Here is a 27,364-nt window from a genome sequence, read left to right on the forward strand (position 1 = left end):
GCCCCTGCCCGGGGATGTACAGATGAGAAGAGCTCACTTGAAAAAGGATGTTTCATGTCCACCTGGCCTGGGTCTCTGCTTTTCCATAGGTCGGGCTGCTCTACCAAACAGCAGCCCACCCCGCCCTGCCCAGCCCCCAGGAGCCTCCAAGCTCCACCAGGGCTGAGGACCTCTCACCCAGTGCTGCTCCCCTCCCTCCCAGCCCTGGGGAGGAACAACAGTGCCTTGCCACACATTGTGCTGGCTCTGAACAGGATACTGTAGGCATTAGTCATGGCCAAGTCTCAAGCTGTAGCTTGCCCTGCAGCTCTGTCGGGGCCTCTCTCTGTGACAGTGTGGAGCGCTAGGGCAGCTTCGTGGACACCGTGACTCTTTGTTTTGTGGCCTTGGTGCTGACTTCAGAGTATGAGGCAACCTCGAGGGTGGGGCTACAATCTCAGCTTCTGGACATTCCTTTTTTAAAACATGGATCCAAGGCCTGTGACCTGAGGCCCCTGTGTCCCTGCAAGTCTCTTCCTGGCTCTGTGTATGAGCACAGCCTAAGGTAAACGGGAAGAGCTCCTAGTGCTGCTAGGGCCAGAGTGAAGCAGAGAAAGGGCTGGGCTGATTGCGCTCCAGGGGAAAGGTGGTCACGAGACAGCAGGCTCGGGGGCCAGATCCCAGAGCTTGCCAGGGAGGGCTTGTTCTGAGAGGTGAAGGTCATCCTGCAGGGGAAGAGGGCAATACAGGACAGGACCAGGAGGGCGTCTGTCCAAACTGCTGCACTCTCACCCTGTGGCCCTGGCCAGCCTGCTCCACAGGTCCCCAGCTCTTCCTCGGAAAAGGGGGCAGTGGCCTGGATCACGCTCTGCAGGGCTTCTAGCTGTGACACTCCAGGATGTTTGCTCCGAACCCCAGGTCTGACCACATTCCTGTGTTTTCCACAGCTCACTTTAGTGCCAAGGAGGCTGGGGACCTGTCTACACTCTTCGATGTCGGTGGCATCATAGGTGAGGCCTTGCCCTGCTCTGCCAGCAGGCTCCCTTCCCCTCTTTTCTTGTGGGGTGCAGGAAGAAGGGACAGGTCCAATGGGCTATGACCTGGGTAGGTGGCACCAGAGGAAAAATGGATCCTGGGTTTATTCTCAGTTCTGCTCCTGCCTGGCTGGGTGGGCCTAAGAAGCCCTTTTGTTTGGTCTCCAGTAGTGATGGGCACTACAGGAAGAGGAGGGCTGTGGAAAAAGCAGCTCTGCTGGTTCTTGCTGACAGGCCCAGGCCAGCACTGGGGCACAGCTGGGGTGCCAGGTGAGGGGATGGCATGGTCCCGTCTGGGAGTCAGTGTGTGAGTGGGTGTGTGTTCCAGGCGGCATCATGGCAGGGCTCATCTCTGACTACACCAATGGCAGGGCCACCACTTGCTGCGTCATGCTCATCTTGGCTGCCCCCATGGTGCGTATAACCTCGAGGGTAAAGTGCGAATGCATGTGAGCAGGAGCCTGCGTGGGCCTCTGGCCTGTGTGCACGTCCACACGATACACACATTGATGTCTCCGTGTACGCGTGCACGTGCATCATTGTGCACACACGGGGGAGGAGAAGCGAGGGTCAGCAGAGGCACCTTGGAAAAAGAGCCAGACTGCAGACTTTAGAGGGGGATTCATGACTGGCCTTGGTAGAGAAGGAGACCGCCTCCTAAACTTCTTGATCAAGGAAAGAAGGGACTGAGGTTGAATCTGAGAGAAGACCGTTTGGAGAAAGGGAGATGATAGAGTACCACGTTTTAGACCGTCCATCCCTGGGACATTTAAAGACTAGAGAGATCTGGGTGGGCAGGGGAAAGGAATAGGATGCCCTCTGGGGTTTCAGGGCAGGAGAAGGTTGTTCCAGACCTCAGGGCTCCAGGCCAGCAAAGGGATTCCGGGTGACTCTGCCTCTCCCCTCTCCTCTCTCAGATGTTCCTGTACAACTACATTGGCCAGGATGGGATTACCAGCTCCATAGGTGAGGAGGAGGTTGCAAGTCCTGCCAGGCCAGGGGAAAGGCACTGCCTTGGGGGCCCCATGAGGCTGGCCCACGGGGGACACTGGCAGGTGGAGGGGCTGGGAGGGCTCCTGCCTTGGGGTTGGGGCTGCAGGTGGTGCTGCTTCTCTGACTGGCTATCTCTGTGCTGTCCCAGTGATGCTGATCATCTGCGGGGGCCTGGTCAATGGCCCATATGCGCTCATCACCACTGCTGTCTCTGCTGACCTGGTAAGTGGGGCCACCTCCCGAGGGCCAGGGACCGCTCTGGGGGCTTGGTCAGGGCCACCATCTCCAGGTCCATTTCTCCCTGTCTCCCATCCCGCAGAGGAGAAACCGTCAAAGTCCTTCAGAACGCACCATGGGCCCCTCTCCTCTCAAACCCAAACCCCAGTCACCACCTTCCCTGAGTCAGCCCCTCTCCTGTCCTGGTTCTGCTCATGCTGCTGCTCAGCTGGGCCTCCCCACTCCACTGTCTCTCTCCAGGGGACTCACAAGAGCCTGAAGGGCAATGCCAAAGCCCTGTCCACGGTCACGGCCATCATTGACGGCACCGGCTCCATAGGTCTGTGACTAGCTGTGTTGTGGGCCGGCCCCCGGGCATAGTGCCCTCCGGCGGGCAGGGGAGGTGCAGGACCCCTGCTCACGAGGCTGTGCTCCATTCAGGCGCGGCTCTGGGGCCTCTGCTGGCTGGGCTTATCTCTCCCACGGGCTGGAACAATGTTTTCTACATGCTCATCTCTGCTGATGTCCTAGCCTGCTTGGTAAGAGTCTTGGGGTACACAGATATGTATTGAGGGATGCTCTGTCCTGCCAGACTGGAACCCTGGAGGTCCAAAGCATTGGCCATTTGGGGTTCTGGGGCAATGAGAGCAGCTGCCCTTTGCTCAGAAGCACTCTCCCTCCCCTGAGTGACCCCTTACCAAATGGGAGTGTGTCTCTCCCCCTTCTCCACTGCCAGTCCACGGGTTACCCTGGTGCTGGGCACTCAGTGCTCAATGCTAACAGTGCCCTCCCTTTCCTATGTGCCTTGTGCTCCACAGCTCCTTTGCCGGTTAGTGTACAAAGAGATCTTGGCCTGGAAGGTGACCCTGAGCAGAGGCAGCGGGTGAGTCCGGGGAGCTGAAGCTGCCCCTCTACCAAACTCATTTCTCATGGGAATCAGCCCAGTGCTCAGTTTCTCCAAACACAGGCTGAGGCTCGACCAGCCCAGACCTGAGGAGCACTGAGCCAGTCCCTGGGTGGCCCTCACCCTGCTAACCTGTCCTCTGTTGTACCGTGTATCTCTATAGCTCTAGTATGGTCCTAACCCACCAGCGATAGTATTTTCCTCAAGTCCCATGACTTTTGTGAGTATTTACTTCGAGTCTGTGACTCAAGTGCCATTTGAGTGGGGGCTGCATGCAAATCCTCTGTCCTGCAGTATGACTTTTTCCAACTTCCTCTTTTTTCTTGTGGGCCAGTTGTAAAGACTTTCAACCTCAGCAGAGCGTGGTGCTTGGGAACTGTTTTCCAAGGGGTCTGAGATGCCACAGAGGTTGGTGGCCTCTTCCCTGAGGGACAGTGTTAGAAGTTTGGACATGCCCTCCAGGGACAGAGGAGGCAGAAATAGGGAAACCAGTTTCCCTCTGAGCTGAGACTGAGCTGCAAGTGCCTCCTGAAGTTCAGAAACCAAGGTCATCTGGCCCCTCTGCCTGGGGTATGCAAAAAAAGCAACTACCAATCAAAGTCTCTGAAACACATGTGAATCAAGCATGGGTGGCTGGCCTGGTGTGCTCTCTGCCTACTGTCTGGTGGTGGTGGATGTGGTGGTGGCACCAGTAGGTCAGCGGCTGAGGCTGCACAGTGCTGGTGGTCTGATGGTCGGGCGACCCTCTCTCGCTGGCCGTCCTGAGCAGGAGCCTCGTGCTAACAAGGAGGCCGCTAACGAGCTGGCCGGAGCTGTGGACCTGGGCTGGATGGCAAATGTGAGGAGGAACCCCCTGGGTCATGGTAATCAGCACGCATCTGGGGACACACTTCCACTTAAGGAAGACACCACCCAGGGGAGAGAAAGTGAGAGCAGGAAGACACACAACACAGGAAGCACGCAGAGCACCTGTCCTGTCCTGTCCTGCCCTGCCCTGCCCTGGAAGAGGGGAGCAGGGGCCTGGACTGCATGACCCAAAGTTCCTGTGCCTGTGCTCCTTGGAGCCAGGCCTGAGGGTGGGAAGGGAAGAAGAGCAGCAGAAAGGGAGGAGGATTTAGTGAGCAACTGCTCTGTGCCTGGAATTGTGTCTGGCTTTAGACGTGTGAGCTTGCCTCGCAGCAGCCTCTCATTGAAGGTGAGAGACGGAGGCTCAGAGCTCGGGCACAGCCTAACACTGAAACTGGGCCTGGGGGTTGTTTGCTTTTCTCTGGACTGCCACCACTGTCCCAGGCTGGTCCTTCTCCATGGGAGGCCTGTGTGTGAGGTGTGCAGTGATTTGTCAGAGCAGACAGAGCACCGGGCTTGGAATCCAAAAACCCCTGGACAGTCCTGCTTTCTCCACTCACTCCATGAGACTTTGGGCATAGCACCCAGATTCTCTGAACTGCCACATCTTTATGTATGAATAGGAATGCTTATCCCTGAATACCTGGCAGAACTGACCTGAGGCTGAGATAAGATGGGATATGTGATATTGCTTTGTAAAGCTGTCAAATGTGGCATGAACATTGTAAGGTTTTATTTAATTTCTTTTTTCTTTCTTTTTTTTTTTTTTTTTTTTGTTGAGGCAGAGTTTTGCTCTTATTGCCCAGGCTGGAGTGCAGTGGTGCGATCTCAGCTCACTGCAACCTCTGCCTCCCAGGTTCAAGTGGTTCTCTTGCCTCAGCCTCCCGAGTAGCTGGGACCACAGGCATGCACCACCATGCCCAGCTAATTTTGTATTTTTAGTAGAGACAGGGTTTCTCCATGTTGGTCAGGCTGGTCTCGAACTCCCGACCTCAGGTGACCCACCCGCCTCGGCCTCCCAAAGTGCTGGGATTACAGGTGTGAGCCACTGCACCTGGCCAGGTTTTAAATATTAATCTGGCTTGCTATTTCCTGCCTGAGAGGTGAAAGGGAGGCCTAATTACAGAGAACTGAGATGAAAGCAATGATGAAGGGACCCTGGGATCCTGCCTTTCCTCTCCCCACTCAGCAGGAGCTTATGAAGTCGTCTCACTTTCTCTTCTGTCCCCTCTCTCCTCTTCATGCAGGTATAAAGAAATATGAGGCCCCAATTGGAATAGCATCATGGAAGGTGCCAGTTGGGTCCCCAACGTGCTCCCCATGGGCAAGACAATGGAAACTTCCACAAGTAGGGGAGGCAGACCCTCTTTATTGAACATCAGCCAGCCCAGCCCAGACCCAGGGCTGCCTAAGGACACAGAGATTCTCCATGGGAAGGGGACTGCCAAGCATGAGGAAATAGAAGATTCAGGGGCCTGCGCGCTCTGGAAGCTGCAAGCAAAAGGGATGGGACCGGGGCTGAGTTGTGTCTCCATTTTGATAAGGGAAGGATATGCTCAGACTCCTGCTTGTTCAGATTCCAAGACAGAAGGTTTCACAAGGCCAAGGCCTGGAAAATGTGCGTCTCTCCTTCCCATGTTAAATTTTAATCTCTGTAATCTGCCTGTATCTCTAGGTGGGCATCTCACTCCGACAACGGAGCCCAGCCTCTCTTTGTCCCTCTATCCATGAAACAGTCTTCTCTGTGCATTTCCCCAAGCTGGGCCCTCTTCTACCCTCCATTTAGGCCTGTTGATAACTCCATTACCCATCCATCACTGCTGTTCCTCCAGGGCCAGCATTCGGGCGAGGCAGGGGAGCTGCCTTCGGTACATAATTTGAGGGGGCACTCCCTCCTGGGCACATGCCAGCCCTGAGTGCCTCCCTTGCCTCACTCTGATCCCGGCCCCATAATGTCCTCAGTGGAAGGTGACTGGGGGCCAGTGCTGTGGGGAGAGTAGAAAGAGGAGTTGGCATGACTAAAAATACCAGTATGTGTATTAAGTATTTTGAGAATGAAATGCCAAGGAGTGCCTACTGTATGCCAGCTCTGCTCTAGGAATGGAGTAGACAATGGACACAAGAAGGACTTACGCCCTGAACACAGCTGCCAGTGGTGACAAGACTGGCAAGATGTGAGGGCATGAATGGTTCATTCAGGCAGCTGCTGCAGGTGTGGTCGCCTGGTGCCATCTGCCACTCCCTTTTCCACTTTTCTATGTCCTCCTTCCACCCCAAGTCCCGGATCACTCGCTATCTTCTGGCTAGCTCTTGCATCTCCATCTGAGCCTAAAGTTGCCCATTGGCACCAATAGATTCCCTTTGACCTGCTAGGCCCATGCTCATCCTTGTCAGGGCTTGGCTTGGCAGTGAGCGGGGCTGGCATGGGGTGCTGAAGTGGGGTCCCAGGACCATCAGGTGGGTAGGTTAAAGCTGATGACAGTGGGCATTCCTGAAAGGGATGCTCATGACACTGACGATGTGTGGGCAAACTGGGAGCTTAGAGCGCCACACAAGATAAAAGCCTTGCATTTCCTGGGACGTTGTGGGCTGGTGCATTAGCCAGATACACACCCTTCCACACTGAAGCAGGCTGCACAGGCGCCAATGGCAACAAACAAGGAAGGCTCCTCCTGCCTGCAGTCACTTCAGCTCTGAGCGTAGGAGTCAGCCAGGGACCTCCAAGTCCTCAGAGCCCACAGGGGCAAGAGCTATACTCTGGTCTTATGTTCAGCATTCAGGAAAGCTGCTGTCTGCTGCTCTTTGACATGGAGAATGAAATGAAATTAGTTATTCATTTAACTTCACATTGGTCTCAATTAAGCTTAAAATGTTCTTCCTTATAGATGCTCCAATAGCACACTTGTAATTAAGGAGTTTAAGGAGAAGCTGTGTTGCTTATATGAGCCACTAGATGGTGACCCAATCCCATCATACAGCCCCAGGGTGGGCTGTGGTTCCATCCTGCTTCCCTGAAGAGAGACACGAGCAGGAGCCTCTTGACTTTTCAGACTTTCAGCTTGCTTTCTGCTTCAGAGGGCAGGGGAAGAGGAATGGGTCTCTCGAGGTCTTCTCTTCCCCAGCTGCACTGCTTACTAACTTTAAGCCTGTTTCATCATCAGGAAAATGGTGACATTACCTACCTCATAGGATTGGTATGAAGGGAGACACATACTCAACATACTCCTGCCCTTGAAGAACTTGTCTAGTTAGGGGAGAAATAGGAAAACACACGGAGACAGCGACTCCAGGTGAGAGCTATGTTGTGCATTAGTCCAGCCACGCAGGAACATGGCTGGCAGAAGGGCGATTCCAGGGGCAATGGGAAGAGTCCTTCTTCCTTATGAAGGCAGAATTCTCAGGACTTGGATGATTCATTTGATAAGGTAGTGAGGGGCAGTGGAAGAGGGAGGAAGTTAACATGAATACTTACCCAACTCCTAGGATGTTAGGCCTTAGAGACTGAAAACTGAACAAATGGCATTGGCTCCTACCAGCAGGTAAGTGTGGCACTAGACACATGCAAAAGGCATTGTGGGAGCTCAGGGTCTGGCCTCAGAAATGAGGACTTAGGCTGTGGGTAAGGAGTTGGAAAAAATACTGACGGTTGGGGGAACCCCAGCACTGAGATCTGCCTGTCTGCACCCATCTCCCAGGTTCCAGGTTCCTGACCCTGTTGGGGCAGCTCTGGGCACGGCCTGTTCACCAGAGGCCTGGTACCTGCCTTCTGCCTGGGCCTCAGCACTCACTCACACAGGGCTAATGTAGGAGCATTACGTTAATTAGTTATTCATTTAATTTAACTTCACATTTGGTCTCAATTAAGCTTAAAATGTTCTTCCTTATAGATGCTACAATAGCACTTGTAATTAAAAAGCAATAAGTCTTTGCGTTTCTCCCTTAGAGATCCACTGGGAGGCTGGGCGAGAGTGTGTGGGGTGGCTCGGGGAGGAGGAGGAGGAGGCAAGAGGCAAAGAAAAGAAAAGGAAAGAAGCTCTTGGTCGGTCCTAGCACCATGAGGCCGCCACTAAGACTGAGGCTGGCAGGAGGAACTCAACACATCCTGAGTGTCCGAGTGGGGTTGGGAGAGTTGCTGTTGGGAATCCTGAGAAGTGACAAAGGAGCATACCTCCTACTGAAAGGTGTGGGGTAGGGAGGATGGCAGATGGCGGTGGAAGGAGGCAGTGCTTAGGGGAGAAGGGGCCCTATATTCTGTGACAGGTACAATGTGCCCCATAAGATGTCCACATCCTAATTTTCAGAACCAGTGAATGTTACCTTACATGGCAAATGAGATTTTGCATATGTGATTAAGGATCTTGAGATGGAAAGACTGATGGGGTGGACCCAGTGGAATCACAGGGCTCTGGATGAATCACAGAGGGAGGCAGGAGTGTTGGCGATTGGCAGATGCTGCTCTGCTGACCTTGAAGACTGAGGAAGGGTCCACCAGCCAGGGGGACGGGGGTGGCCTCTAGAAGGTGGAAAAGGCAAGGAAATGGGTCCTCTCGAGGCTCCAAAGCCTTTCCTTTACCCCCTGAAACCCATTTCTGGTTTCTGACCTCCGGAGCGGTAAATGTGAATTGTTCGAAACCAGTAAGTCTATGGCAATCTGCTACAACAGTAATAGGAAATTGATAATATTCCCAGTGTAAAACTGGGGTATGACCAATTTAACGGCAGGAAAATAACCACAGGCAAACAAAAGAAATCCCCAAAGCTTAGAAAATAACCACAGGCAAACAAAAGAAATCCCCAAAGCTTAAAACAAGTGAAGGGGCTGGCCTCATAGCATTTAGGCACAGCATAAGGGCTACCGTGTGACCACCTCACCCAAGAGTTCTCCGAGGGCAGGACTTGGGCTAAATGCACAGACAGTATCATCCCCAGCATGACGTGATGTAAACCATTAAAAACACACTTTCTCATTCTGTCTGTGTGGCACTGAGCCTGATTTCAATCCCAGCTCTCATTTGTTTGGTGGCAGGAAACTGAGAAAAGAGGGTGGGGGGTAGGGACTCAGAAATTTTTTTTTTTTTTTTTTTTTTTGCATAAACAGTGACCACCAATAATCTGCTAGGGACAGAGATCAAGTAGAAAACAAAACAAAACAAAAATTCCTGGTGTGTGGCTTTGATTCTGCCATTGGCACCTCTGAAAACCGGCCCAAGTCTCAACATTCCAGCTGGACGGTGCTTACAAGAGAGGTGGCAGGGTTCTCGAAACTTGAAAACCTAGTCTACTAGCAGCTCAGCTGTTTAGTATCTCTGAGCAAGGGGACAACCAAAGTCTAACAGCAGAGGCCTGCCAGAAACACTGGGCTAACGGGTGAAGCTATCTCTGAGGCCTGCATGCCTGTTCACGCTTTTCCCCAGACTCCTGCTCAATTCCTAAGATTCTGGTTTTTCCACCAGACTCAGCTACTTTTCCTTGGTATTTCTGTCAAGTGGATTTGCACTGCCTGCCCTTGCCCCTCCTTTTCCTTCGAGTTTATCTTATGGAGCAATGCCCTATAACAGAAAGTAGTCAGGCTCTTAGACTCTACAGCCAAACTGCCTGACTTCGGATCCTGACTCCTGTTTACCCCTACCAGCCTGTGCCTGTTCCCCATCTGTGAAGTGGGGATACTAAGAGTACCTACTTCATAGGGCCAATATGAGGAAGACATAATGCTTACAACACACTTAGAAAAATGCCTAGCACATGTTTGCCAAATGTAACAAAAATTGTTATTTTGACGACATGTGGAACCCTAGACTTATTTCCAAGTATTGGGATGGAAATAGAGATTAAAGGTTGAACTTTATGAACTATAAAATCTCTTCCAATCCTGAGTTCTTATGCTCCTATGAGGATAATCAACACTTTTCCAGATTCGTTTCCATACGGTTCTGATTCTCACATCTGGAAATTCATTTCTATGTAACAGCCAGATACTTAAAGGTTTAAGCAAAGGAATTATGATTGAAGTTTGTTATTCGTACTAAAATGATCATTAGAATCTTTTAATGAAACTTTTACCTTTTTGGATATGTGTTAGGAAAATGTCAGGTACAAATAGCTAAGAAACAGTATTAACCAATGTAAAAATAAGGAGTTACTTGAAAGCCAAAAGTGATCTTTAAACTATTTGAGAAATGAGATGTCAGGACTCCTGATGTCAAGTTGGACCCCACTTCTAATTAACTGTGAAACTTTCTAAATCCCTTGTCCTCTCTGCCTGTTTCTCATCTGTAAAATAATCACAGCAGGTTTCTTTACACATTGAGCAAAAAATAAACCAGAAACACTTCAACTGCAACAACCATGACATAGAGTTGATACTAAAGTTTCTGTTAAATAACAGAACAAAAAATGGATTGCTTTGTGTTAGAATAAAAACATTTAAAAATAAATTGGATGCCCTCCTTCCAGGATGGAGTGAGGAAGACAGTCTAGACACGCCACAGCCTAGTTCTCTGATGGACTTACTCCACCAGGACTAGTGCTTTACACCCTATGGGCACATGATACATGCTGAATGAATGGCAGGATGCGAGAATGAATGGCTACGTACTCCCTAGTCCCTGGACATTGGTATGGTAATTCTGATGCAGTTTTACATTAAATTTACATTGTACACAAAGAATGGTAGCTTTACTTCCATTTTTAAAAGTGAAAAATTGAAGGAGTTTGTCAATAAATTACCCACTGTGATCTCCACTGGGATAGGGTGGTATCCTGCTAATTCAGCTTTTGTCAGGATACAATTTTAAGACGCTACGAAATAACCTATTTTCTTATATAGAAACCCAGATTTACTCTCCCTCTCCACCTTCTAAACAGTGGGGATCCCCAGTCTGCCACAGGATCCCCTCTGGGTAGGGAACAGTATAGGAGGGAACACGTTCTAAGGCCACTGATCACAGAATGGTTCTGAACACTAAGATGACTTCTGTCTGTATTTAAGGAACGACCTCTGAGCCCTGTCTCCAAGAAGGCCATGAGCATACAGGGTACCATAACAGACACTGACTATAGGGTTATCTCATGCCAAACTCTCAGTGAAATTCATTTTGAGCCCTCTCAGCCTTCTACGTCTTATCCCAACCCCGCGGGGCTTTTTTTGCATAACTGCATTGAGTATGCAGGTAGAAAGAAATCTATCATTCATTTCACCACAGCTGGTAATTATAGACTCCAGGTCTGTAGACTGTAGGTCAAGTCAAGCTGAAATAAACTTTGCACAGAATTTTTTTTTTTTTTTGCCTAAAGCCAATCTTTAACATACAAGCCTGTCATTTACATCAGGCAAAAAAACAAAAATTAGAAAACAGTAGTATTAAGAATAGAATTTAGTTTCCAACCTTAATACACTTTCTTCCATCTAAATAGTCATCCAAAACCTCATAGTTATTATCCATTGATCTAATAGTTGAATAACTTTTGGGGGGAATAAAAAAGATGGATTTATGGTCAGGAACCTATAAGAGTTTTCCCAGAGTTACTTTTTTAGCAAGGCTCTCAGAAGAAGGTAACAATTGGCAGCTTGTGTTTGTCAGGAGCCAAGCTTCCACTTGGGCTGCAGGGAGACTCACAGAGTAGCACAATAGCATGAGGCCCCCAGCTTGTCTCAATTCCCTCAAGACTTAGCATTCTTTTTTCTCTCCCTCAATCTGCTTAGAGGATGTTTCTTCTTTTCTTACCTGTGTGCCCTAGGCCAGATTAGGAAACTATTTCCTTTGAAGTTTTCTGTACAAAGCCTTATCTGCAAAGTTTTTCCAAACTAAGTAAGATAAAGGAAATGGTTCAATGTAGGGATAACTATACCTGGCCCTCACCAGCCCATGACTCTCAATGGGTACCTGTTCTCTCTTCTTGGAATTTAGAGCTTAGTTGCCTCTGGGGTGGCAGGACTGGGTACCTTCTCTACCCTGAAAACAGAATTGAGGAGAGAAAGTGAAGGAACAGTGGCCTTACCCTACCTCAAGCTCTCAATCAGAGTTCCACAAAGCCTAGTGTGTTTTCTTTCTGAGACAAGCCCTGGGGCCTACCACACCTGGGTTTGCACACTGGCTGTTAGGTGAAGGTTGGGCAAGTCAGTCGATCTCTTTAAGCTTCCATTTTTTCTACTTGAAAGTGGGGATGATAAAAATGAGACCGTTGTAAAAATTAAATAAATTTAAACCTCAAAGGAATTAGTGTGCTACTGGCATAGAGCATGTACTCCATCAGTGATCTCTTTCCAACTTGTTTTCTTGGTTCTTAATTTTAAGCCAGAAGATTCTTTTTCAAATGGCTCTGGGGAGTCAAGATCAGACTTCCAAAGTGGAACCTGACCAGAGCCCCTCCATTTAATGCAAATTTCATTTGGTCTGGGAGATCAGACAGGTATAGAGCTTTATCTGATGTTGAGAATATACCTTCCTCACTAGCTTTGGAGAAAGGGCTACAAAGATGAAAAGAGAAGACACCCCAAAATGGACTCATAGTAATTAAATAAGGCACACGGAGCCCACCACATCATGGAAGAAAAAACCCTACAGATACATGGCAAGACAAAAAACAAAAAACAGTATTTCCATACCTTTCCTCTAATCCCAAGGAAATCTAAAGATAATTGATTCAAAAAGCCGTGGCCAAGAGTTCGAAGTGAAAGTAGCCCTTTAGCTATTATTTATTGCTTCATTAGAGCAGAGGGAAGTAACACTCATTGCCTTCATAGAGCTCTGCAGAAATATATGCACAGAGTGGTCCATGACCAACATCTGGGTAAGTCTTCCAAATTATCACATTAAAATAACCTTTCAAATTTGAGTGCCTCTCCTTTGCAAACGACTGCAACCTCATAAAGAAGAATTTTATATATTATCAAAAAGAACCAGAAGCCCATGTGCTCTTTTCCCCAAAATCCACTTAACTAAGGACTTGAGTGAAAATCCACTCTAAGCAGATCACTGTTACTATTTCCCTTTCAAAACAGTTGGAAATCCTAAGGTACGGGTACTAAGAAGATAGCAATATCCTTCTTAAGCTGGTAAGAATCTAGCCCCACAGGGACAATTTAGCAATCCTGTTTCTGGAAGCCAGGACTCAAGAGATTTGTCTTAGTGATGGACGGATACTCCTCTAACCTTAAGGCATGAAGGCTGTCAAAACAAGGCTCTGAATAGTGACTTCCTGCTCATCAATGTCATCGCAATGAAGGAGAGAACAGGCTTTCGTTTTCCTGAAGGGTGGTCAGTAGGAGCGCAGTGGTTTGGCATAGATCGGCTCGAGAACATGATGGAGTAAAACCAAGAAGAGGCCTCCAAGGAAGATGGCGCTAAGGAAAGCCAGCAGGACATAGCGGCCGATGAAAAAGTCATCCACGATCTGGAGAAAGAAAACATCAAAATGAAATTACTACCAGTTAGGCACCCTGGCTGGGTTAATCTGAACTCCATGATGAGTGGGCCAAGAGTTAGTTCATGTGTATAACTTCCAGTAACATCCTGCCCTGAGTCTCCTCTGTACATGGAGAAAAAAGAATCTTTTCCTCAACTCCCTGAGCAGGAGACACAAGTCAAGAAGGGATTAATGAGGTACAGGGAACAAATGGCTCAATTTAGGAGGTTGGTAAACACTTTGAAGTCCCTGGATGAATTCTTTTATATTCTGAAATCTGTTACCTGAAAGAGTTAATGAGAAGCTTTTGCTTGGTCCTAGAAAGGCTCATTTTTGTTGTTGCTAAAATACATTTTATTACAGAGAATTTTAAACATACATAAAAATGCAATAGTATAATAAACTCCCATGTATCCAAGACCCAACCCCCAAAATCATCAATCCATTGCCGTTTCAGGAGAGTTCATTTTCAAAATGAAAGGTGACTCTTTAAAGCTATCAGTGGAAGAGTCCCATGCCACGGGGCAGGGAAAATGGCCATTTACCTGAGATACTAAAACACTAAGAGGATAGGTAACTTGCCCCAAAGCAGACAGTGGGCTGCCTGGCCTTACACTTGAGGCCCCAAAGATGTTGGTCTTTGCTGTCAAAACCCTGTAATTGGTGTTGGCTCTACCCACTTGTCCACTGTCCCCTTCCAGAGCTCCACTCTCCCCAGATCCAAATGGTGGTGCTTAAATTTGGGCAGGAAAAAGCAATTTAATCTATAGACCTAGTGGAGCAACACCACCAACCAAAGTGGCTGACTGACTTCACAGAAGCCTTGAAATCCCAGTACCTAGGAGAATTCAAAACACCTGAAAGGCAACTGTGGCAGACAGAATAATGGCCCAAAGATAACCACATCCTAATCCCCAGAAATTGTGAATATGTTAGATTATATGTTAAAGGAGAATTAAGATTGCCAATCAGCTGCTCTTAAAATAAGGGGGATTAATCTGGATTATCCAATCCAGGTGGACCCAGTCTAATCACAGGATCCTTCTAAGTTGAATAGGGAGGTGGGAGAGAGGGTCAGAGAAAGAGAGGTAAGGATGGAAGTGTCAGTGAGGTGTGATGTCACTGGCTCTGAAGATGGAGGAAGGGGGCTGTCAGCCAAGGAATATGAGCAGCCTCTAGAAGCTGGAAAGGATAAGGAAATGGATTCTCCCCTAGAACCTCCAGAAAGGAATGCTGCCCTGCCAACCCCTTGGTTTTAGCCCAGTGAGACTGATTTTAGACTCTAACCTACAGAACTGTAAGATAATACATCTGTGTTGTGAGCCATTAGTTCACATCATTTGTTACAGCAGCAACAGAAAACTAACACAGCGGCCATACGCAAAGTACCTCTCAGACCCGAGCCCTAGTAGGATCACTGAGATCCAAAGACACGTCAGCTGCTCCAGAGATTACCCCAACAGTCAACTTACAACAAAGGTCAGTTTGATAAAACAGCTTTAACATAACTTTGACCTTGGCTCCGGTACTGAACAAGTCTCTTGCGGGCCACATGTTTGCTCGTTCGACACGTTTCACTTTTAATTAGCCAATTAGCAGGCCTTGGGTGCAGAAGGCCCAGGCCATGTATTATTGATACAGCATTGAGCCAGGCTGCTGCAGAGGCCAGCTCTCAAAACCTGAAAATGAGAACTCCAATTCTGCCGGCCATGCTGACAAAAGTATTTTGCTCAAACCCCATTCTTGTCTCCTGGGTCTGAAACTCATATGACAGACAATCGAGGGATTGATTTCAAAAATGTGTTTACCCTGTGCCCTTCTCCCAATGTTTACATCTGCAACATCCAGAAATGTGGCAGCCCACATCACTCTTCCCCTTAAAAGACACGGAAAGCAGCCGGGTGCGGTGGCTCACGTCTGTAATCCCAGCACTTTGGGAGGCTGAGGCGAGTGTATCACCTGAGGTCAGCAGTTCGAGACCAGCCTGGGCAACATGGTGAAACCCTATCTCTACCAAAAATACAAAAATTAGCTGGGTGTGGTGGCACATGCCTATAATCTCAGCTATTCAGGAGGCTGAGGTAGGAGAATTGCTTGAGCCCAGGAGACGGAGGTTGCAGTGTGCTAAGATCATGCCACTGCACTCCAGCCTGGCTGACAGAGTGAGACTGTCTCAAAAAAAAGATAAGTGAGGTGGGAATTTGCCCCTGGCTCACACGTGGTACCCACACCTCCAGAATGTTTTCCAAATATTGACAACAAACTGGTGCCCATGGAAATAATTCCTTAAGTGTATGTGGTAACTACTATTTCCCTTGGAGTTTAATTTCCTTCCTCTTGCCATAGTTAATCCTACAGTGTCAATTTTAGTTCAAAAGTTACACGTATAATCTTGTGTACTGTTGTTGTCTAGTGTCAAAATGCTAACCCATGAGCTCTCTAGGACTGCCCTGGATATTCTGCTAAGTTCTCAACAATGAAGATTTCGAAGACGGACCTCAGCTTGAATCCCTGTTCTGCCTCTTGCTATGTGACCTTGGGCAAGTTACCTTAACCTCTGACAGACTCAGTGTTCTTACCTATAAAATGGGGATAATAATGGTAGCTATGTCATACTACTTGGGGCTGTCCTGAGGTTTAAATGAGACAGTGCAAACAAAGTGTTTGGCACAGGACCTGGCACACAGAAATCCCTTAAAGAATGTTAGCTATTTTCATGACTATCACTTAAACCATCAAAATGAAGGTTGAGAGGAAAGCTGTGAGAAGGAGTAATGGGACAGAAGAGGTCAATGCCATTGTCAAGGTCCCATGGGTCTGAGACCAGCCATGCATGGTAAAGCCATGGTAAAGAACTCCAGAGAAGGATTCTGAGAGAGATGATAAAAATCCATTTAAAGATGTGGGTGCTGGCAGGTATGGTCCCAGGCAGGAGGACCAAAGAACTCCCAGAAGACTGTGAGGAAAATTCTAGCACATGCAGTTGGAGAAGCATGTCCTCAGCACCCTCAGGGCACCACATCAATTTCAGCCCAGGATCTGTGGTTAGGAGCCCAGGCTGCCAGGAATGGGAACACTTCATCTCGGGTGCAGGCCTGTGACTATCCCTATTTCATTTTCTTTTTTTTCTGTCCCCATGGTACGAGGTGGCTTTCCAACAGGCTGTTTTCAACTTGATGCAAACTGAAGATGAGACCAAATCAGGCAAATAACTGCCTGGTGGGGTTGTAGATGGAATTCAGAGTAAGATTCTTTTCCTGAGTGAAGGGGCAGGGAAACTTAAAACTCCCTCTGAACTTTTCCCGTCATTGGTTGAACTTTACAATTCTGACATCTCGGGCAACCCGATGTCAGGGAACATCAAGGGCAGGATGGATGTGCAGACCAAGAGAAATAAGAATCACAGCTCAGGAGGCAAAACGAAACCAACAGCTTTACCTTAACTTCCACCTCTGGGGCTGGGAATTCACCAGCTCGTGGGAAAAGCAACAGAACTGATGTGATGATCACAGCACCGAAGAATAAAAAAATGACAGAGAACCTGGGGTCAAAAAGACAAATTATTAAAATCACTGTTTACAATTTCTTCTCTGCTCAGTTAGGTCTGGACAGTCTCTTCCTTGGAGCCAATATTCTATGTTTCAGTCCCTTAACAATGTCCAGAAGCCTGCTGTCAACAACCTCTTCATCCCAAAGTCCTTCTTCCTAGACAGGTACCAGCTGGGTGCATTCCCATTTATTCTTGGTAATTCCCAATTCCTAAGAATGGAAATGTGTAGTTTTTATTTTTACTATCAAAGTCATAATCAAGAAAAACCAAAGCATCCCCTCTCCACCTCCACTTCTGTTGTTTTTAGAACAAAAGACTTTAGAAAATTCTACCTCTCTCTGCTTCGTACTAACACTATCTTGCCAGAGTGCAACTCTATAGTGTTTTCAGAGTCGGTTTGTGGCCTAACCCTGTTCTGAAGGCAACGCCTGATAGAGAAAGCAGGCCCAACTCATCAAATGTTGCTTTCATTGTTGCTTTCATTTTCCTGGGCCCAGGGCTAGAGCCTCGGGGACTGGACCAAGCCTCTGCCATAAATCTGGACAATTCATAAACACATACACGTACAACCTTGAGAAATTCAATAAGCAGTGAAAGCAGAATTTCTTGCCCGTTAGAACTCAAGAACACTTCCTTCTCCTCCCATCTCTGCTCCAGAGCATAAATAACACAGTTCGTGTTTATAAAAAGAGGTTAAAATGCAACTCATTCAAACTGCCAGTGATTACAAAACTGATCTCTTAAATTCTAAATGTTTAGTGAGCATCAGCGATTTTGTCTCTAATTGCTTTACCTAGGACTCCCAGTTGGAAAGAATGCCTTACCTCACCACCCCGGAGGCTCTGGACAGCAGCACACACAGCAGCAGCACTGCCACCCAGAGCAGGGCTAAGGTGAACACGCCCGCACCGACTCCGAGCACAGTGCCAGCCATCCCGTGGGGAGGCAGCGGCGGCCCCCCGCCCTGCGCGCCACACGATCAAGTGTCCTCTGTGCTCCAGCGCCGCCTTCCTGCCGCACACTCCCATGAAGGCATTCAGACAAATACAGAAAGCCTAAACTCATTACAGGTTATTTTTTGATGATCAGTGTGTTAGGAGGATTACTCAGTACAGGTCATTAATTTTCAGAAATGTCCAGTCCCAGAGTCCCTTAATGGAAACTGGAAATTTAGAAGCCAAAGCTTTTCTCTTTGGTGGGGACTGAGAGGGTGTTTTCTGCTCTGCTCTCCAAGGTTTTTTCTGAGTGTTTCCCTTCAAATTTGGTACCCGAGTTCTACTTTGACCTCTTCCCCCAGCCCACGGGAGAAAGCTGAACCCTCTCTTGATACAAAACCCTACCTAGGAACTGGTAGAAGACAGCAGGGCATGGGAACTCCAGGGCCAAAGCAGAAGTTGAAGCTCTCAGGTTAAATCCATGGTGTGAGCTTTGACTCACCAGGCAATCGATCACAAGACAGAAAGTTCCCACTCTATTGTTGAGTTCTTATTCAAGAGGACGAAAACTCTCAGTCCTTAAAGAAGAGGAACAGCCATCACTATTTTTGAACATTTACTGTGTGCTAAGTGCCGTACAAACATATCTGATTTAATCCCGGCATGAAGCTTCTGAGAAACGTATTACTATAGCCATGTTACAGAATAGGTAAGTGAGATATAAGCGCGATGGGGTATCTATTAGTTTCCTAATTAGCGGCTCAAAATAGAAATTTATTTTCTCACAGGCCAGCAATCCAAAATAAAGGTGTCAGCAGGGCTGTACTCCCTCCAAAGGCTCTAGGGCAGGGGTCCCCAACCCCTGGGCCATGGACTGGTACTGGTCCATGGCCTTTTAGGAAATGGGCCGCACAGCAGGAGGTGAGCAGCAGGCAAGCCAGTGTTACCGCCTGAGCTTCGCCTCCTGTCGTATTAGTGGTGGCGGCATTAGGTTCTCATAGGAGCACGAACCCTATTGTGAACTGCAAGTGCAAAGCATCTAAGTTGCAGGCTCCTTATGAGAATCTAATGCCTGAAGATCTGAGGTGGAACAGTTTCATCGTGAAACCACCCCCCTGCATCCCCCTGTGGAAAAATTGTTTTCCATGAAACCAGTCCCTGGTGCCAAAAAGATTGGGGATGGCTGCTCTAGGGGATAATCCTTCCCTGCCTCTTCCAGCTTCTGGTAGCTCCAGGCACCATTCATTGGCTTTTAACTCACAACTCTGGTCTCTGCCTCCATCTTCCCATGGCATTCTCCTGTGTCTGTCTTCACCTTTTCTGTTTCTTATAAGGGTACTTGTCATTGGATTTAGGGTCTGTACAAAGAATCTAGTATTATCTTGAGATGCTTGACTTAATTAAATCTGCAAAGACCCTTTTGTCAAACAAGGTCACGGTCACAGATTCCAGGGGTGAGGATGTGGACATATATTTTTGGGGACCACCATTCAACTCACAGCTGAGGAACAGCACACCACACTACCTCTCCTGGTTTTCCTTTTCAGCATCGGAGACAAGTCTTAAGCAAACACATTCCTCTGGGTTGCTGATTTTCTTTACCCTCATGGTTTAAATACCATGAAAATATTAGCTATGAGAAGTTATAAAGTTATTGGAAAGGAGGGTCTAAGCATGAACTGCTAAAAAAAAATACATTTATTGACTCAACATTTATGATGTGCCCGCCATGTAAAGCACTGTGCTATAAGCTGGGGATGCCAAAGGTGAATAAGATATCTTCTGACAGAAGCTCAAGGTCTATTGGAGAACATTGTCCTGAAAACAAGTGTCCATATTACATTCTGATTAACAGTAAAAGTGAAGGGCAGTGGGAACTGCAATAGTGAGAGGAGCTTTACAAAGGAAGTACTCCACACAGGCATGTTGAGGAAAGAATCAGAGTGAAAAGATGACAGAGTGAGGGGAGATGGGACCTGCGGCCCACCTACATGCCTGACTTCTCTGGGCAGCAGTCTGCCCTCATTAGGGCCACATGGGCGTCATCTTGGTCACTCTAACATGACTGGGGTTTCCCCATCTCTGGGTCTTTGTACTTGGTTTCCACTGCCTGGAACTAGCCCTCAACCCCAAGCACTCCTGCTACTATTCGTAGGACTGGCTTTCCTCAGCCTTCTGATTTCTGCTTAAATGTCACTCTTCAGTGAGGTCTTCCCTGAGTATCTTCTCTAAAGTAACCCCTCAAACACTGACTCTCCATCACTCTATTTCCTTCAGAGTACTTTTCACAAAACTAGTTAATATTCTCATTTATTTGTTTACAAGTTTATTTTCTGTCTCTCCAACTAGAATAGTAAACTCCACGAAGGCAGAGACCTGGTATCTTTCTCACTGTGGTAACCCCAGTTCTTAGCACAGAGATTATGCACAAGTATCTGTGGGAGGAATAAATGACACAGTGCTAACAAGTCCACAAACATCAGGTAAGGGAGTGAAAGGATCATATGGAGTTTCAGAAAGATGACTGTAACCTCTGGTCAATATGCTGGATGGAAGTTAACAAAGGAAGTGCCTCATATAACAAACAGCAAACACAGAAATGTTCAATAAAATAGAACAAGAAGAATTTAGTACATAGCAGAGCTCGAAAGCAATAAAGAAAAATCATTAAGTGCTATAAAAAAATGTAACTCAAGGCCTGAGCTGAGCCTAAAAGTCTATGAGGGTACTGGTGCCTGATACAGACCTTCAGGGTGATTCTCTTCAGGGCAGATAAGGTCTCAAGCCCATGATGGCAAAGAACTAGCAATGAGAACAATGCAGAAAGCTGGGCCCTCACAGGGCTGACCAGTTTTTGAAATAGGGTCTAAACAATTTGCTACTGACTTAGTTGGAAGAAAGCTGGCTGAGTGCTTCAGGCCACAGGTCAAAAAACAACAGCCCAAGAGAAATCTGAATCCCCACCTCACATCATATCCATGTGTGAGATTCAGTACTACCAATGTGATATGGGAATCCCAAATAGAAAGATTAACATGAAAACTAGACTAAAAGTGAGAACCCACTGGGTCCCAGCAGAGACAAAACTAAACCCACAGGCTGGAATGCAAGACTCCCTCAAGAGTAAGTGTAAAATAAAGATGTTTTCAGACATACAAAGGGTGAAATGTAGTACACCTCTCATGGATCCTCAGTGAAAGAGCTACTCAGAGGCATACTTCAGCAAGAAGGAAAATGAACCAAGAAAGGAGGTATGAGATATAGGAAGCATGGTGAGAAAAATACCAAGAAATATTGACAGTAAAGATTTCTGTAATAATGACAATTTCTGAGGGGTTAAAAATCAGCAGAACTAAATATTACTCAACAGTTATATGGTAGATGGAAAAAGATAGTTCAAAGTTAAAGCATTCTACAGTTATTTTGTTTTGGAGGAGGTATACTTTTTTAAGCTAAGTACACAAGTTAAAAAAACATATAGGTAAACAGCAAGCAACAGAAATAGAAAAAATAGCTTCTATACTAGTAAAGTGAAAAAAAAATAAAGAAAACAGAAAGTGGGGCAAGGGTCAGTTGGAGTGAGGTAGGTAGCAGAACAAAGAATAAGCAAGGAAAATGGAAAATACAAAATAAGTTTGTAAAAATAAACCCAAATACAACAGTAATCATAGTACATGGAAACATTATATTTGACTACTAAAAGAAATTCTCTTAGATTTTTCTTTTTTAAAATAGCTGTGTACAAAGGCTCTACAGAAAGTATAATGAGAGGCTGAAAATAAAGAGATTGAGAAAGACATGCAAAGCAAATATTAACAAGACAAAAACCAGGGAAGGAGGGAATAGGGAGATGGTGAATGAGTATAGAGTTTTCAGTTTTGCAAGATGAAAACATTCTGGAGCTCTGTTTCACAACACTGTGAATATACTTAACACTGCTGATCTGCACTCTTAAAAATGGTTAAGACAGGAAATTTTATGTTTTTTTGTTTTTGTTTTTGTTTTTGTTTTTTAAGGCACAGTTGAAAAAAAACAAGTGAAACAAAATAAAATATAAGCTACTGAAGCAATATTAGTACCAAGCAAAATAGATGTAAAGCTCTGAAAAATATTAATAAGAACAGTGACAAAAGGAACAATTCAGTAAAAAGATACAACCTGAAACAAATGTGAACCTAACAACAAAACCTCCAAATACATAAAGCCAAAACTGACAGAAGTACTACAATAAATGGATAAAACCACTAATTTAGTGGGAGATTTTAATATATGTCTCAGAAACTGATAGATCAAGCAGATAAAAAAGAATAAACACTTGAGAAAGAGGATACCTGAATGAGAATAAATATGTAAAAAGGTGCTCAACTTCATTAGTCATCCAGAAATTGCAAATGAAAACCAAATTCAGTACCTTCATATACCCACCAGATGGCTAACATGAAACGACAGACAACACCAAGCGTTGACAAAGATGTGGAGTAACTGGAACCCGCATATACAGCTGGCAAGGGCCATAATTTGTTAACCACTGCTTCGGAGACTATTGACAGTATCTAATAAAGCTAAATATAAATGCACCCTACATCCAGCTCTTCTATTCTTAGATGTATTCCCAACAGAAATGCACACCTAAGTTCAAACAAAAGACATTGCAGCCCTACTTGAAACAGCTAAAACCTTAAACAATCCAAATATCTACCGAGTGGATATAGTACTCTACAATCTATTCATTCATACAGTGTATAAAGCATTATGTAGTATAAAGCAATGAGAATAGTATAAAGCAATAAGAAAGAACACACTACAACTATACTCAACAATGTGGATGAATTTCACAAATATTGAATGAAAAAAAGCTAGAGGCTAAAGAGTTCATAGTATATGATTCCATTTATATAATGTTCAAAACAGGTCAAACTAATTTTAGGGGCTAGAGGTCAGGGGTATGGTTGGCTTGTGAAACATAGTGACTGTAGGAGGTTCAGGGAGATACTGATAAAATTCTGTTTCTTGATCTGGGTATGGTCACCTGGCTTTGTTCATACAGTGATGTTGTATCTAACCATGCACTTAGGATTTATATACTTTTCTGTATGTGTATTACCCTTCACTAAAATGTTTACTTTACAGAAAGAATATTAAGAGATGTATCAGCCAAGTATAGTATATGGACCCTTATTTGGTGCTGATTCAAACAAAGCATTGCAAAACCCTTTTATGAAATGATTGGGGAAATCTGAAGAATATCCAGATATTTGATAATATTAGGAAATTACTGTTTGTATTTTCAGTGAAACAACATTATTGAAAAAGATGGTATTATTATATTGTTAAAAGATTATTTATGATAAAGATATATGCATACACACATGTAGCACATTACAGATAACAGAAAAGGGTTTCTAGGAGCTTTCTATTATCTGAGTGAAAGGAGGTGAAGGGGCTGACATGAAACAAGACTGGTCATGAGCTAGCTGTTGAAGCTGGGTGATGAGTGTGTAGATGTTTGCTATCCTATTTTCTATACTTCTGAATATATTTGAAACTTTCATAACAAAAAGATGTGGATATATATATATCTGCATAAATATGAATATAACAAAAGATGAGTAAGATTTGTATAGCTAAAATTATAAAACTTTATTCAAAGACAAAAAAAAAGAGAGAGAGAGACCTGAATAGAGAAATAAAGCAGACCTGAACAGAGAATAACCTGTGTTCCCGGATGGTATGGTTCAATTAAAAAATCTCAATTTTCCCTAACCTATAAATTCAATGCAATTCTAACCAAAGTCTAAAAACAATTTTTTGTGGAACTTGAAAACGGATCCTAAATTCATATGGAAGAGCAAAAACCCAAGAATAGCCAAAACAATTTTGAGAACTAGGATGGCAACTTGCCTTTCTTGTTACCAACTGCCGCAAGACACATTAAAAAACCAAAGTAATTAAAACAGTGTGATAGTGGCACAAAAACACATGGCCCAGTGGTATAAAATCGAGAACCCAGAAACAGATCCATGCATTTGTGAGAACTTCCTACAGCACAGAGTTGGCTTTATGACTCAGTGGGTAAAGACCTTCATAGATAGTGTTGGGACAAACGATTCTCCAATAGGAAAATAATAAAACTAGATCTCTATATGATATACAGAAGTCGATTTTAAGTGGAAAGTAATTCGTAATGAAATAGCATATGTTTAAATATACAAATGTTCAGGCTGACTACACTAGAATACATAATGAAGTACAGTAGTCAGATGCTCGCACCTAAACTTAGAATCACCACGAACGCAAAAGCTTCAAATGCAGACTATGCAGGTGTGTTGTTCTGGCAACTCAAATACCACGAGCTGTGCTGCCTTCAGTTATGTGATTTGCTAGAGTGATGAACAACTCTTGTTAAAGTTCCAAACCACAAATAAGTATAATTTTCCTCAGATTTACATTAGAGTTGCATTCTTGGAAATTTTACTATATTAAACTGTGCCAAAAAATACATTATGTTTATACAAAAACCGGAGTTAGGCTGTAGACTCAGATAATTATAAATGAGTATCCTGTGGGATACTCAAAAGTTGCACAGGATGCAGGACAATTCTTCGTTGTGAGGACTGTCCCATACATTACAGAACATCCAGTATCCACAGTTCTGATCTGTAAACCCCAGTAGTGCCTCCAATCAAAGAATAACAAAATACATCTTCACAAATTCCAAAACACCCTAAAAGGGGCAGCAACATCTCTTTGGGGAACCACTGTTCTAGAAAAACTCTTGCATAAAGAGACATGTACAAGGTGTTTATTGCAGTTTTGTTTACAATAGCAAAACATCAGGAAAAAACCTAAATGTCCATCAATCAGGGAACAGATACAATATTATATACTCATAATGAATACTTAAAATGAATGAAATTGATCTGTATGTATTGATGTGAATATATATCAAAAACAATGTTGAGTGACAAAAACAAGTTGCAAAATGGAACCCACAGTATGACACTACTTGTATTTTTAAAATTAAATACAATCTAAACAGTAATATATAGTTTCTGACGAACATATATACAGCAAAAGTATAAAACATGGGCATAAATGATATATGACAATTTCAAAAGACTATTTGCCTCTGGAGAGGGAGAAAGGAAAGGGAACGGGGTTGGGAGTGGAAATAAAAGGGATCTGAACTAAATCTGTGATGTTTTATTTATTTAAAATAAAAAACTTGAGCTGGTGTGCCAAAATGTTAATATTTATTAATCTGATTGGTGGAACATAGATATTATACTACCCAATGTGCTACTTTCTGTTTTTAAATTTTTCGCGATAATTTTTAATTTTTAAAAAGGTAATGGGCAGCAGGATGTATATGAATTGGGTGACCAGTTAGGAAACTATTGCAATTCTCCAGATAAGAGATGATGAGGGTCTGAACTCCGGTCAGCTGTGTCAAGGGAGAAGGTGTTAGAAATGACACAAGTTTCTCACTTAGTTGACTGAGCTGATGGTACTGCCCTTAAGAAAACAACTATTTAAATTTAATTTGTGCTATTCTGGATATTACACAAATAACCTAGAAGACTTGGACCAACTCTAACAGAATAGAGGGCAAACGGTAGTTGAAGCTGGCTGGCACCATTAGAAATGTTGCCCTTCAATCCCCCTTAGTAGATTAAGAGTTCGTGAGACATTGGATTTATATATGGTATGGCTTTAAAGTAATAAATAAATATTCCCAAGCTCTTTTAAGAATGGAGCTCATAATTTTATAAGCAAACTATACATTTTCTTACTAAGCATAGAAAAGAAGGGCTGGGTATAGTATAGAGTGCTGCTATAGGGGAAGAGAGAACATCTAGTCATTTTTATCTTATTTAAATGTGAGAATAATATCTGTGATAATTTCTCATATTAGAATAGCTAAATTATTGTTATTGAGTACAAACAATAAAATATAAAAACGGGTTCACGCCGTCATTAAACCTTCTTTGAGAAGTGATGGCTTGGCCAACCCGATTTCAAGGGTAAGTCCATTTACTTAATGTCTGTGGCATTTAAAGCAGGTAGATTGGAGTGGAAAAAAATAATTTAAATTTGAACAGTTCAGCAGCTGACAACAAGAGCAACTATAGGGCCAAGGTTTTCCTTCTGTGCTCAATGCTGTGAGGTTTTTCTCTGAAAGAGTTTGTCCAAAACCTTTTAGATGTGTGTGTTCATTTAATTAATGGTTGTTTCTACATACCCTTTCATCCAGCTGTCAGAGAAAATAGAGAGGAATAAATGGACTGATCCCTGCACAGGGGTTAAAAATATGGATTAAAAATACAGTACTCATCACCAGGCTGATCATCATGAGTGAGAATACTAACGGCCATTATAAGATGACTTACTATCTAAGACAAATGTGGATTCCTCAGAGGGTAATGTGGCCTAAGTGCTGCTGCTGGAGGGAGATATCTCACCTATCCCCCGATTTTCACACTGACTCAAGCCCTTGAAATCAACAGAAAACAGTGCGTTACAGGAGTGAAGTGCTCCTCTGGAAGAGTCCTTTTCACTTTGCTTTATAGCTGTTTTCCAAACCTTCAAAAATAACTGGGGGGTTACTTTCACACTTTTATGTTTCTACTTTAAACACTTCACTATCTTTTGAATTCTAAAATATTAGAATAACGCCTCTACTTTGTAATTAGATAAAATGCAAGCCTGGGGAAAAAATCAGTTGCCAAGCTCCCAAAATGCCACCGATGTAGCATCTGCTGTTAACACGTTGATAGAAAAGAGGATCAGTACAACCTAGGTCTCTTCCTTGCATCCCTCTCCTGGACGGTGTTGTAGGTTGGAAGCGCTGCAGAGCCTCGGTCTATCCGCTCTCTGCATCTCACAGCACTGCAGCCTGGGAACACCCCACTTGAACTCTCAGCTTCTCCCCAACCCTGTTGCAGATTCAAACTGGCGACAGGAAAACAATGCCCCCCATGTCTCGTCTTCAGAATGTGCACCTGGCCACCTCCCAGGAGCTGGAGAGGGATTAAGGTCTCGGTCATAAGAGATCTGAATCAGGCACTGATACTTCCTTTTCTTAAGAGCATGAAACATAAAACAGTCCTTCCTTCTCTGCCTCCAATTAAGTATTTATTAGCCGGGCCTCGGGTCCAGATCAGCGGTAAGGGTTGTCTGCGAGGTCCGTGCACCGCCGTCCGCCCACGCCTTCTTCCAACCACCTCAGCCCGACCCTCCACTTTTCTCCCTTCCCCGCAGCCGCCCCGCTTTCCTCACCTCTGCCCTCTTCACCTGGATCCACTCTCCCCCAGGCTCTACTCACACCTCAGATTCTGGCCCGTTCCAGCTCACCGGGCTCTGGTTTACTTAGGACGAATCACAAGTGGGCTTTCATTTAGGTGAGTTAAGATCCACTAATCAGCGTCGCTCTTTCAACGGCCAACTTCTTCCTCATTAGCTTACGCCTAGCGCGGCTCCCGGCAACGCCGAGCGCGGTGGG

General features: G+C 45.2%; 2 protein-coding genes across 23 annotated transcripts in view; one reads left to right on the top strand and one right to left on the bottom strand.

Moving 5' to 3' along the window:
- The window catches only part of SLC37A2 (solute carrier family 37 member 2), a 27,771-nt gene extending 19,840 nt beyond the window's left edge, over nucleotides 1–7,931 (top strand). For all 3 annotated transcript variants that reach the window (XM_032167806.2, XM_058446214.1, XM_058446213.1), the window contains exons 11-18: nucleotides 927–989; nucleotides 1,342–1,427; nucleotides 1,931–1,979; nucleotides 2,155–2,228; nucleotides 2,484–2,562; nucleotides 2,664–2,761; nucleotides 3,041–3,105; nucleotides 5,220–7,931. In XM_032167806.2, the coding sequence (XP_032023697.1) occupies nucleotides 927–989; nucleotides 1,342–1,427; nucleotides 1,931–1,979; nucleotides 2,155–2,228; nucleotides 2,484–2,562; nucleotides 2,664–2,761; nucleotides 3,041–3,105; nucleotides 5,220–5,235 (530 nt within the window). In that variant the 3' untranslated portion in view covers nucleotides 5,236–7,931. The remainder of the gene's footprint in view (nucleotides 1–926; nucleotides 990–1,341; nucleotides 1,428–1,930; nucleotides 1,980–2,154; nucleotides 2,229–2,483; nucleotides 2,563–2,663; nucleotides 2,762–3,040; nucleotides 3,106–5,219) is intronic.
- TMEM218 (transmembrane protein 218) overlaps nucleotides 1–27,229 on the bottom strand; it is a 27,836-nt gene extending 607 nt beyond the window's left edge. Inside the window, exons 1-6 of one of the 20 annotated variants that reach the window (XM_058446217.1) lie at nucleotides 27,142–27,215; nucleotides 26,659–26,882; nucleotides 18,268–18,440; nucleotides 17,752–17,982; nucleotides 16,816–16,918; nucleotides 8,731–13,365 (exon numbers count right to left, since the gene is read on the bottom strand). In XM_058446217.1, the coding sequence (XP_058302200.1) occupies nucleotides 13,231–13,365; nucleotides 16,816–16,918; nucleotides 17,752–17,861 (348 nt within the window). In that variant the 5' untranslated portion in view covers nucleotides 17,862–17,982; nucleotides 18,268–18,440; nucleotides 26,659–26,882; nucleotides 27,142–27,215 and the 3' untranslated portion in view covers nucleotides 8,731–13,230. Of the gene's footprint in view, nucleotides 1–6,689; nucleotides 6,773–8,101; nucleotides 8,486–8,730; nucleotides 13,366–16,815; nucleotides 16,919–17,058; nucleotides 17,137–17,751; nucleotides 18,247–18,267; nucleotides 18,441–26,252; nucleotides 27,111–27,141 lie in introns of those variants that run through there. The other 19 variants (XR_009215484.1, XM_058446221.1, XM_058446220.1 and 16 more) reach the window with 19 other exon arrangements.
- Between the last annotated feature and the right edge of the window lie 135 nt (nucleotides 27,230–27,364).

This window comes from Hylobates moloch, unplaced genomic scaffold, assembly GCF_009828535.3.
Source record: "Hylobates moloch isolate HMO894 unplaced genomic scaffold, HMol_V3 SCAFFOLD_11, whole genome shotgun sequence".
Classification (NCBI taxonomy): domain Eukaryota; kingdom Metazoa; phylum Chordata; class Mammalia; order Primates; family Hylobatidae; genus Hylobates; species Hylobates moloch.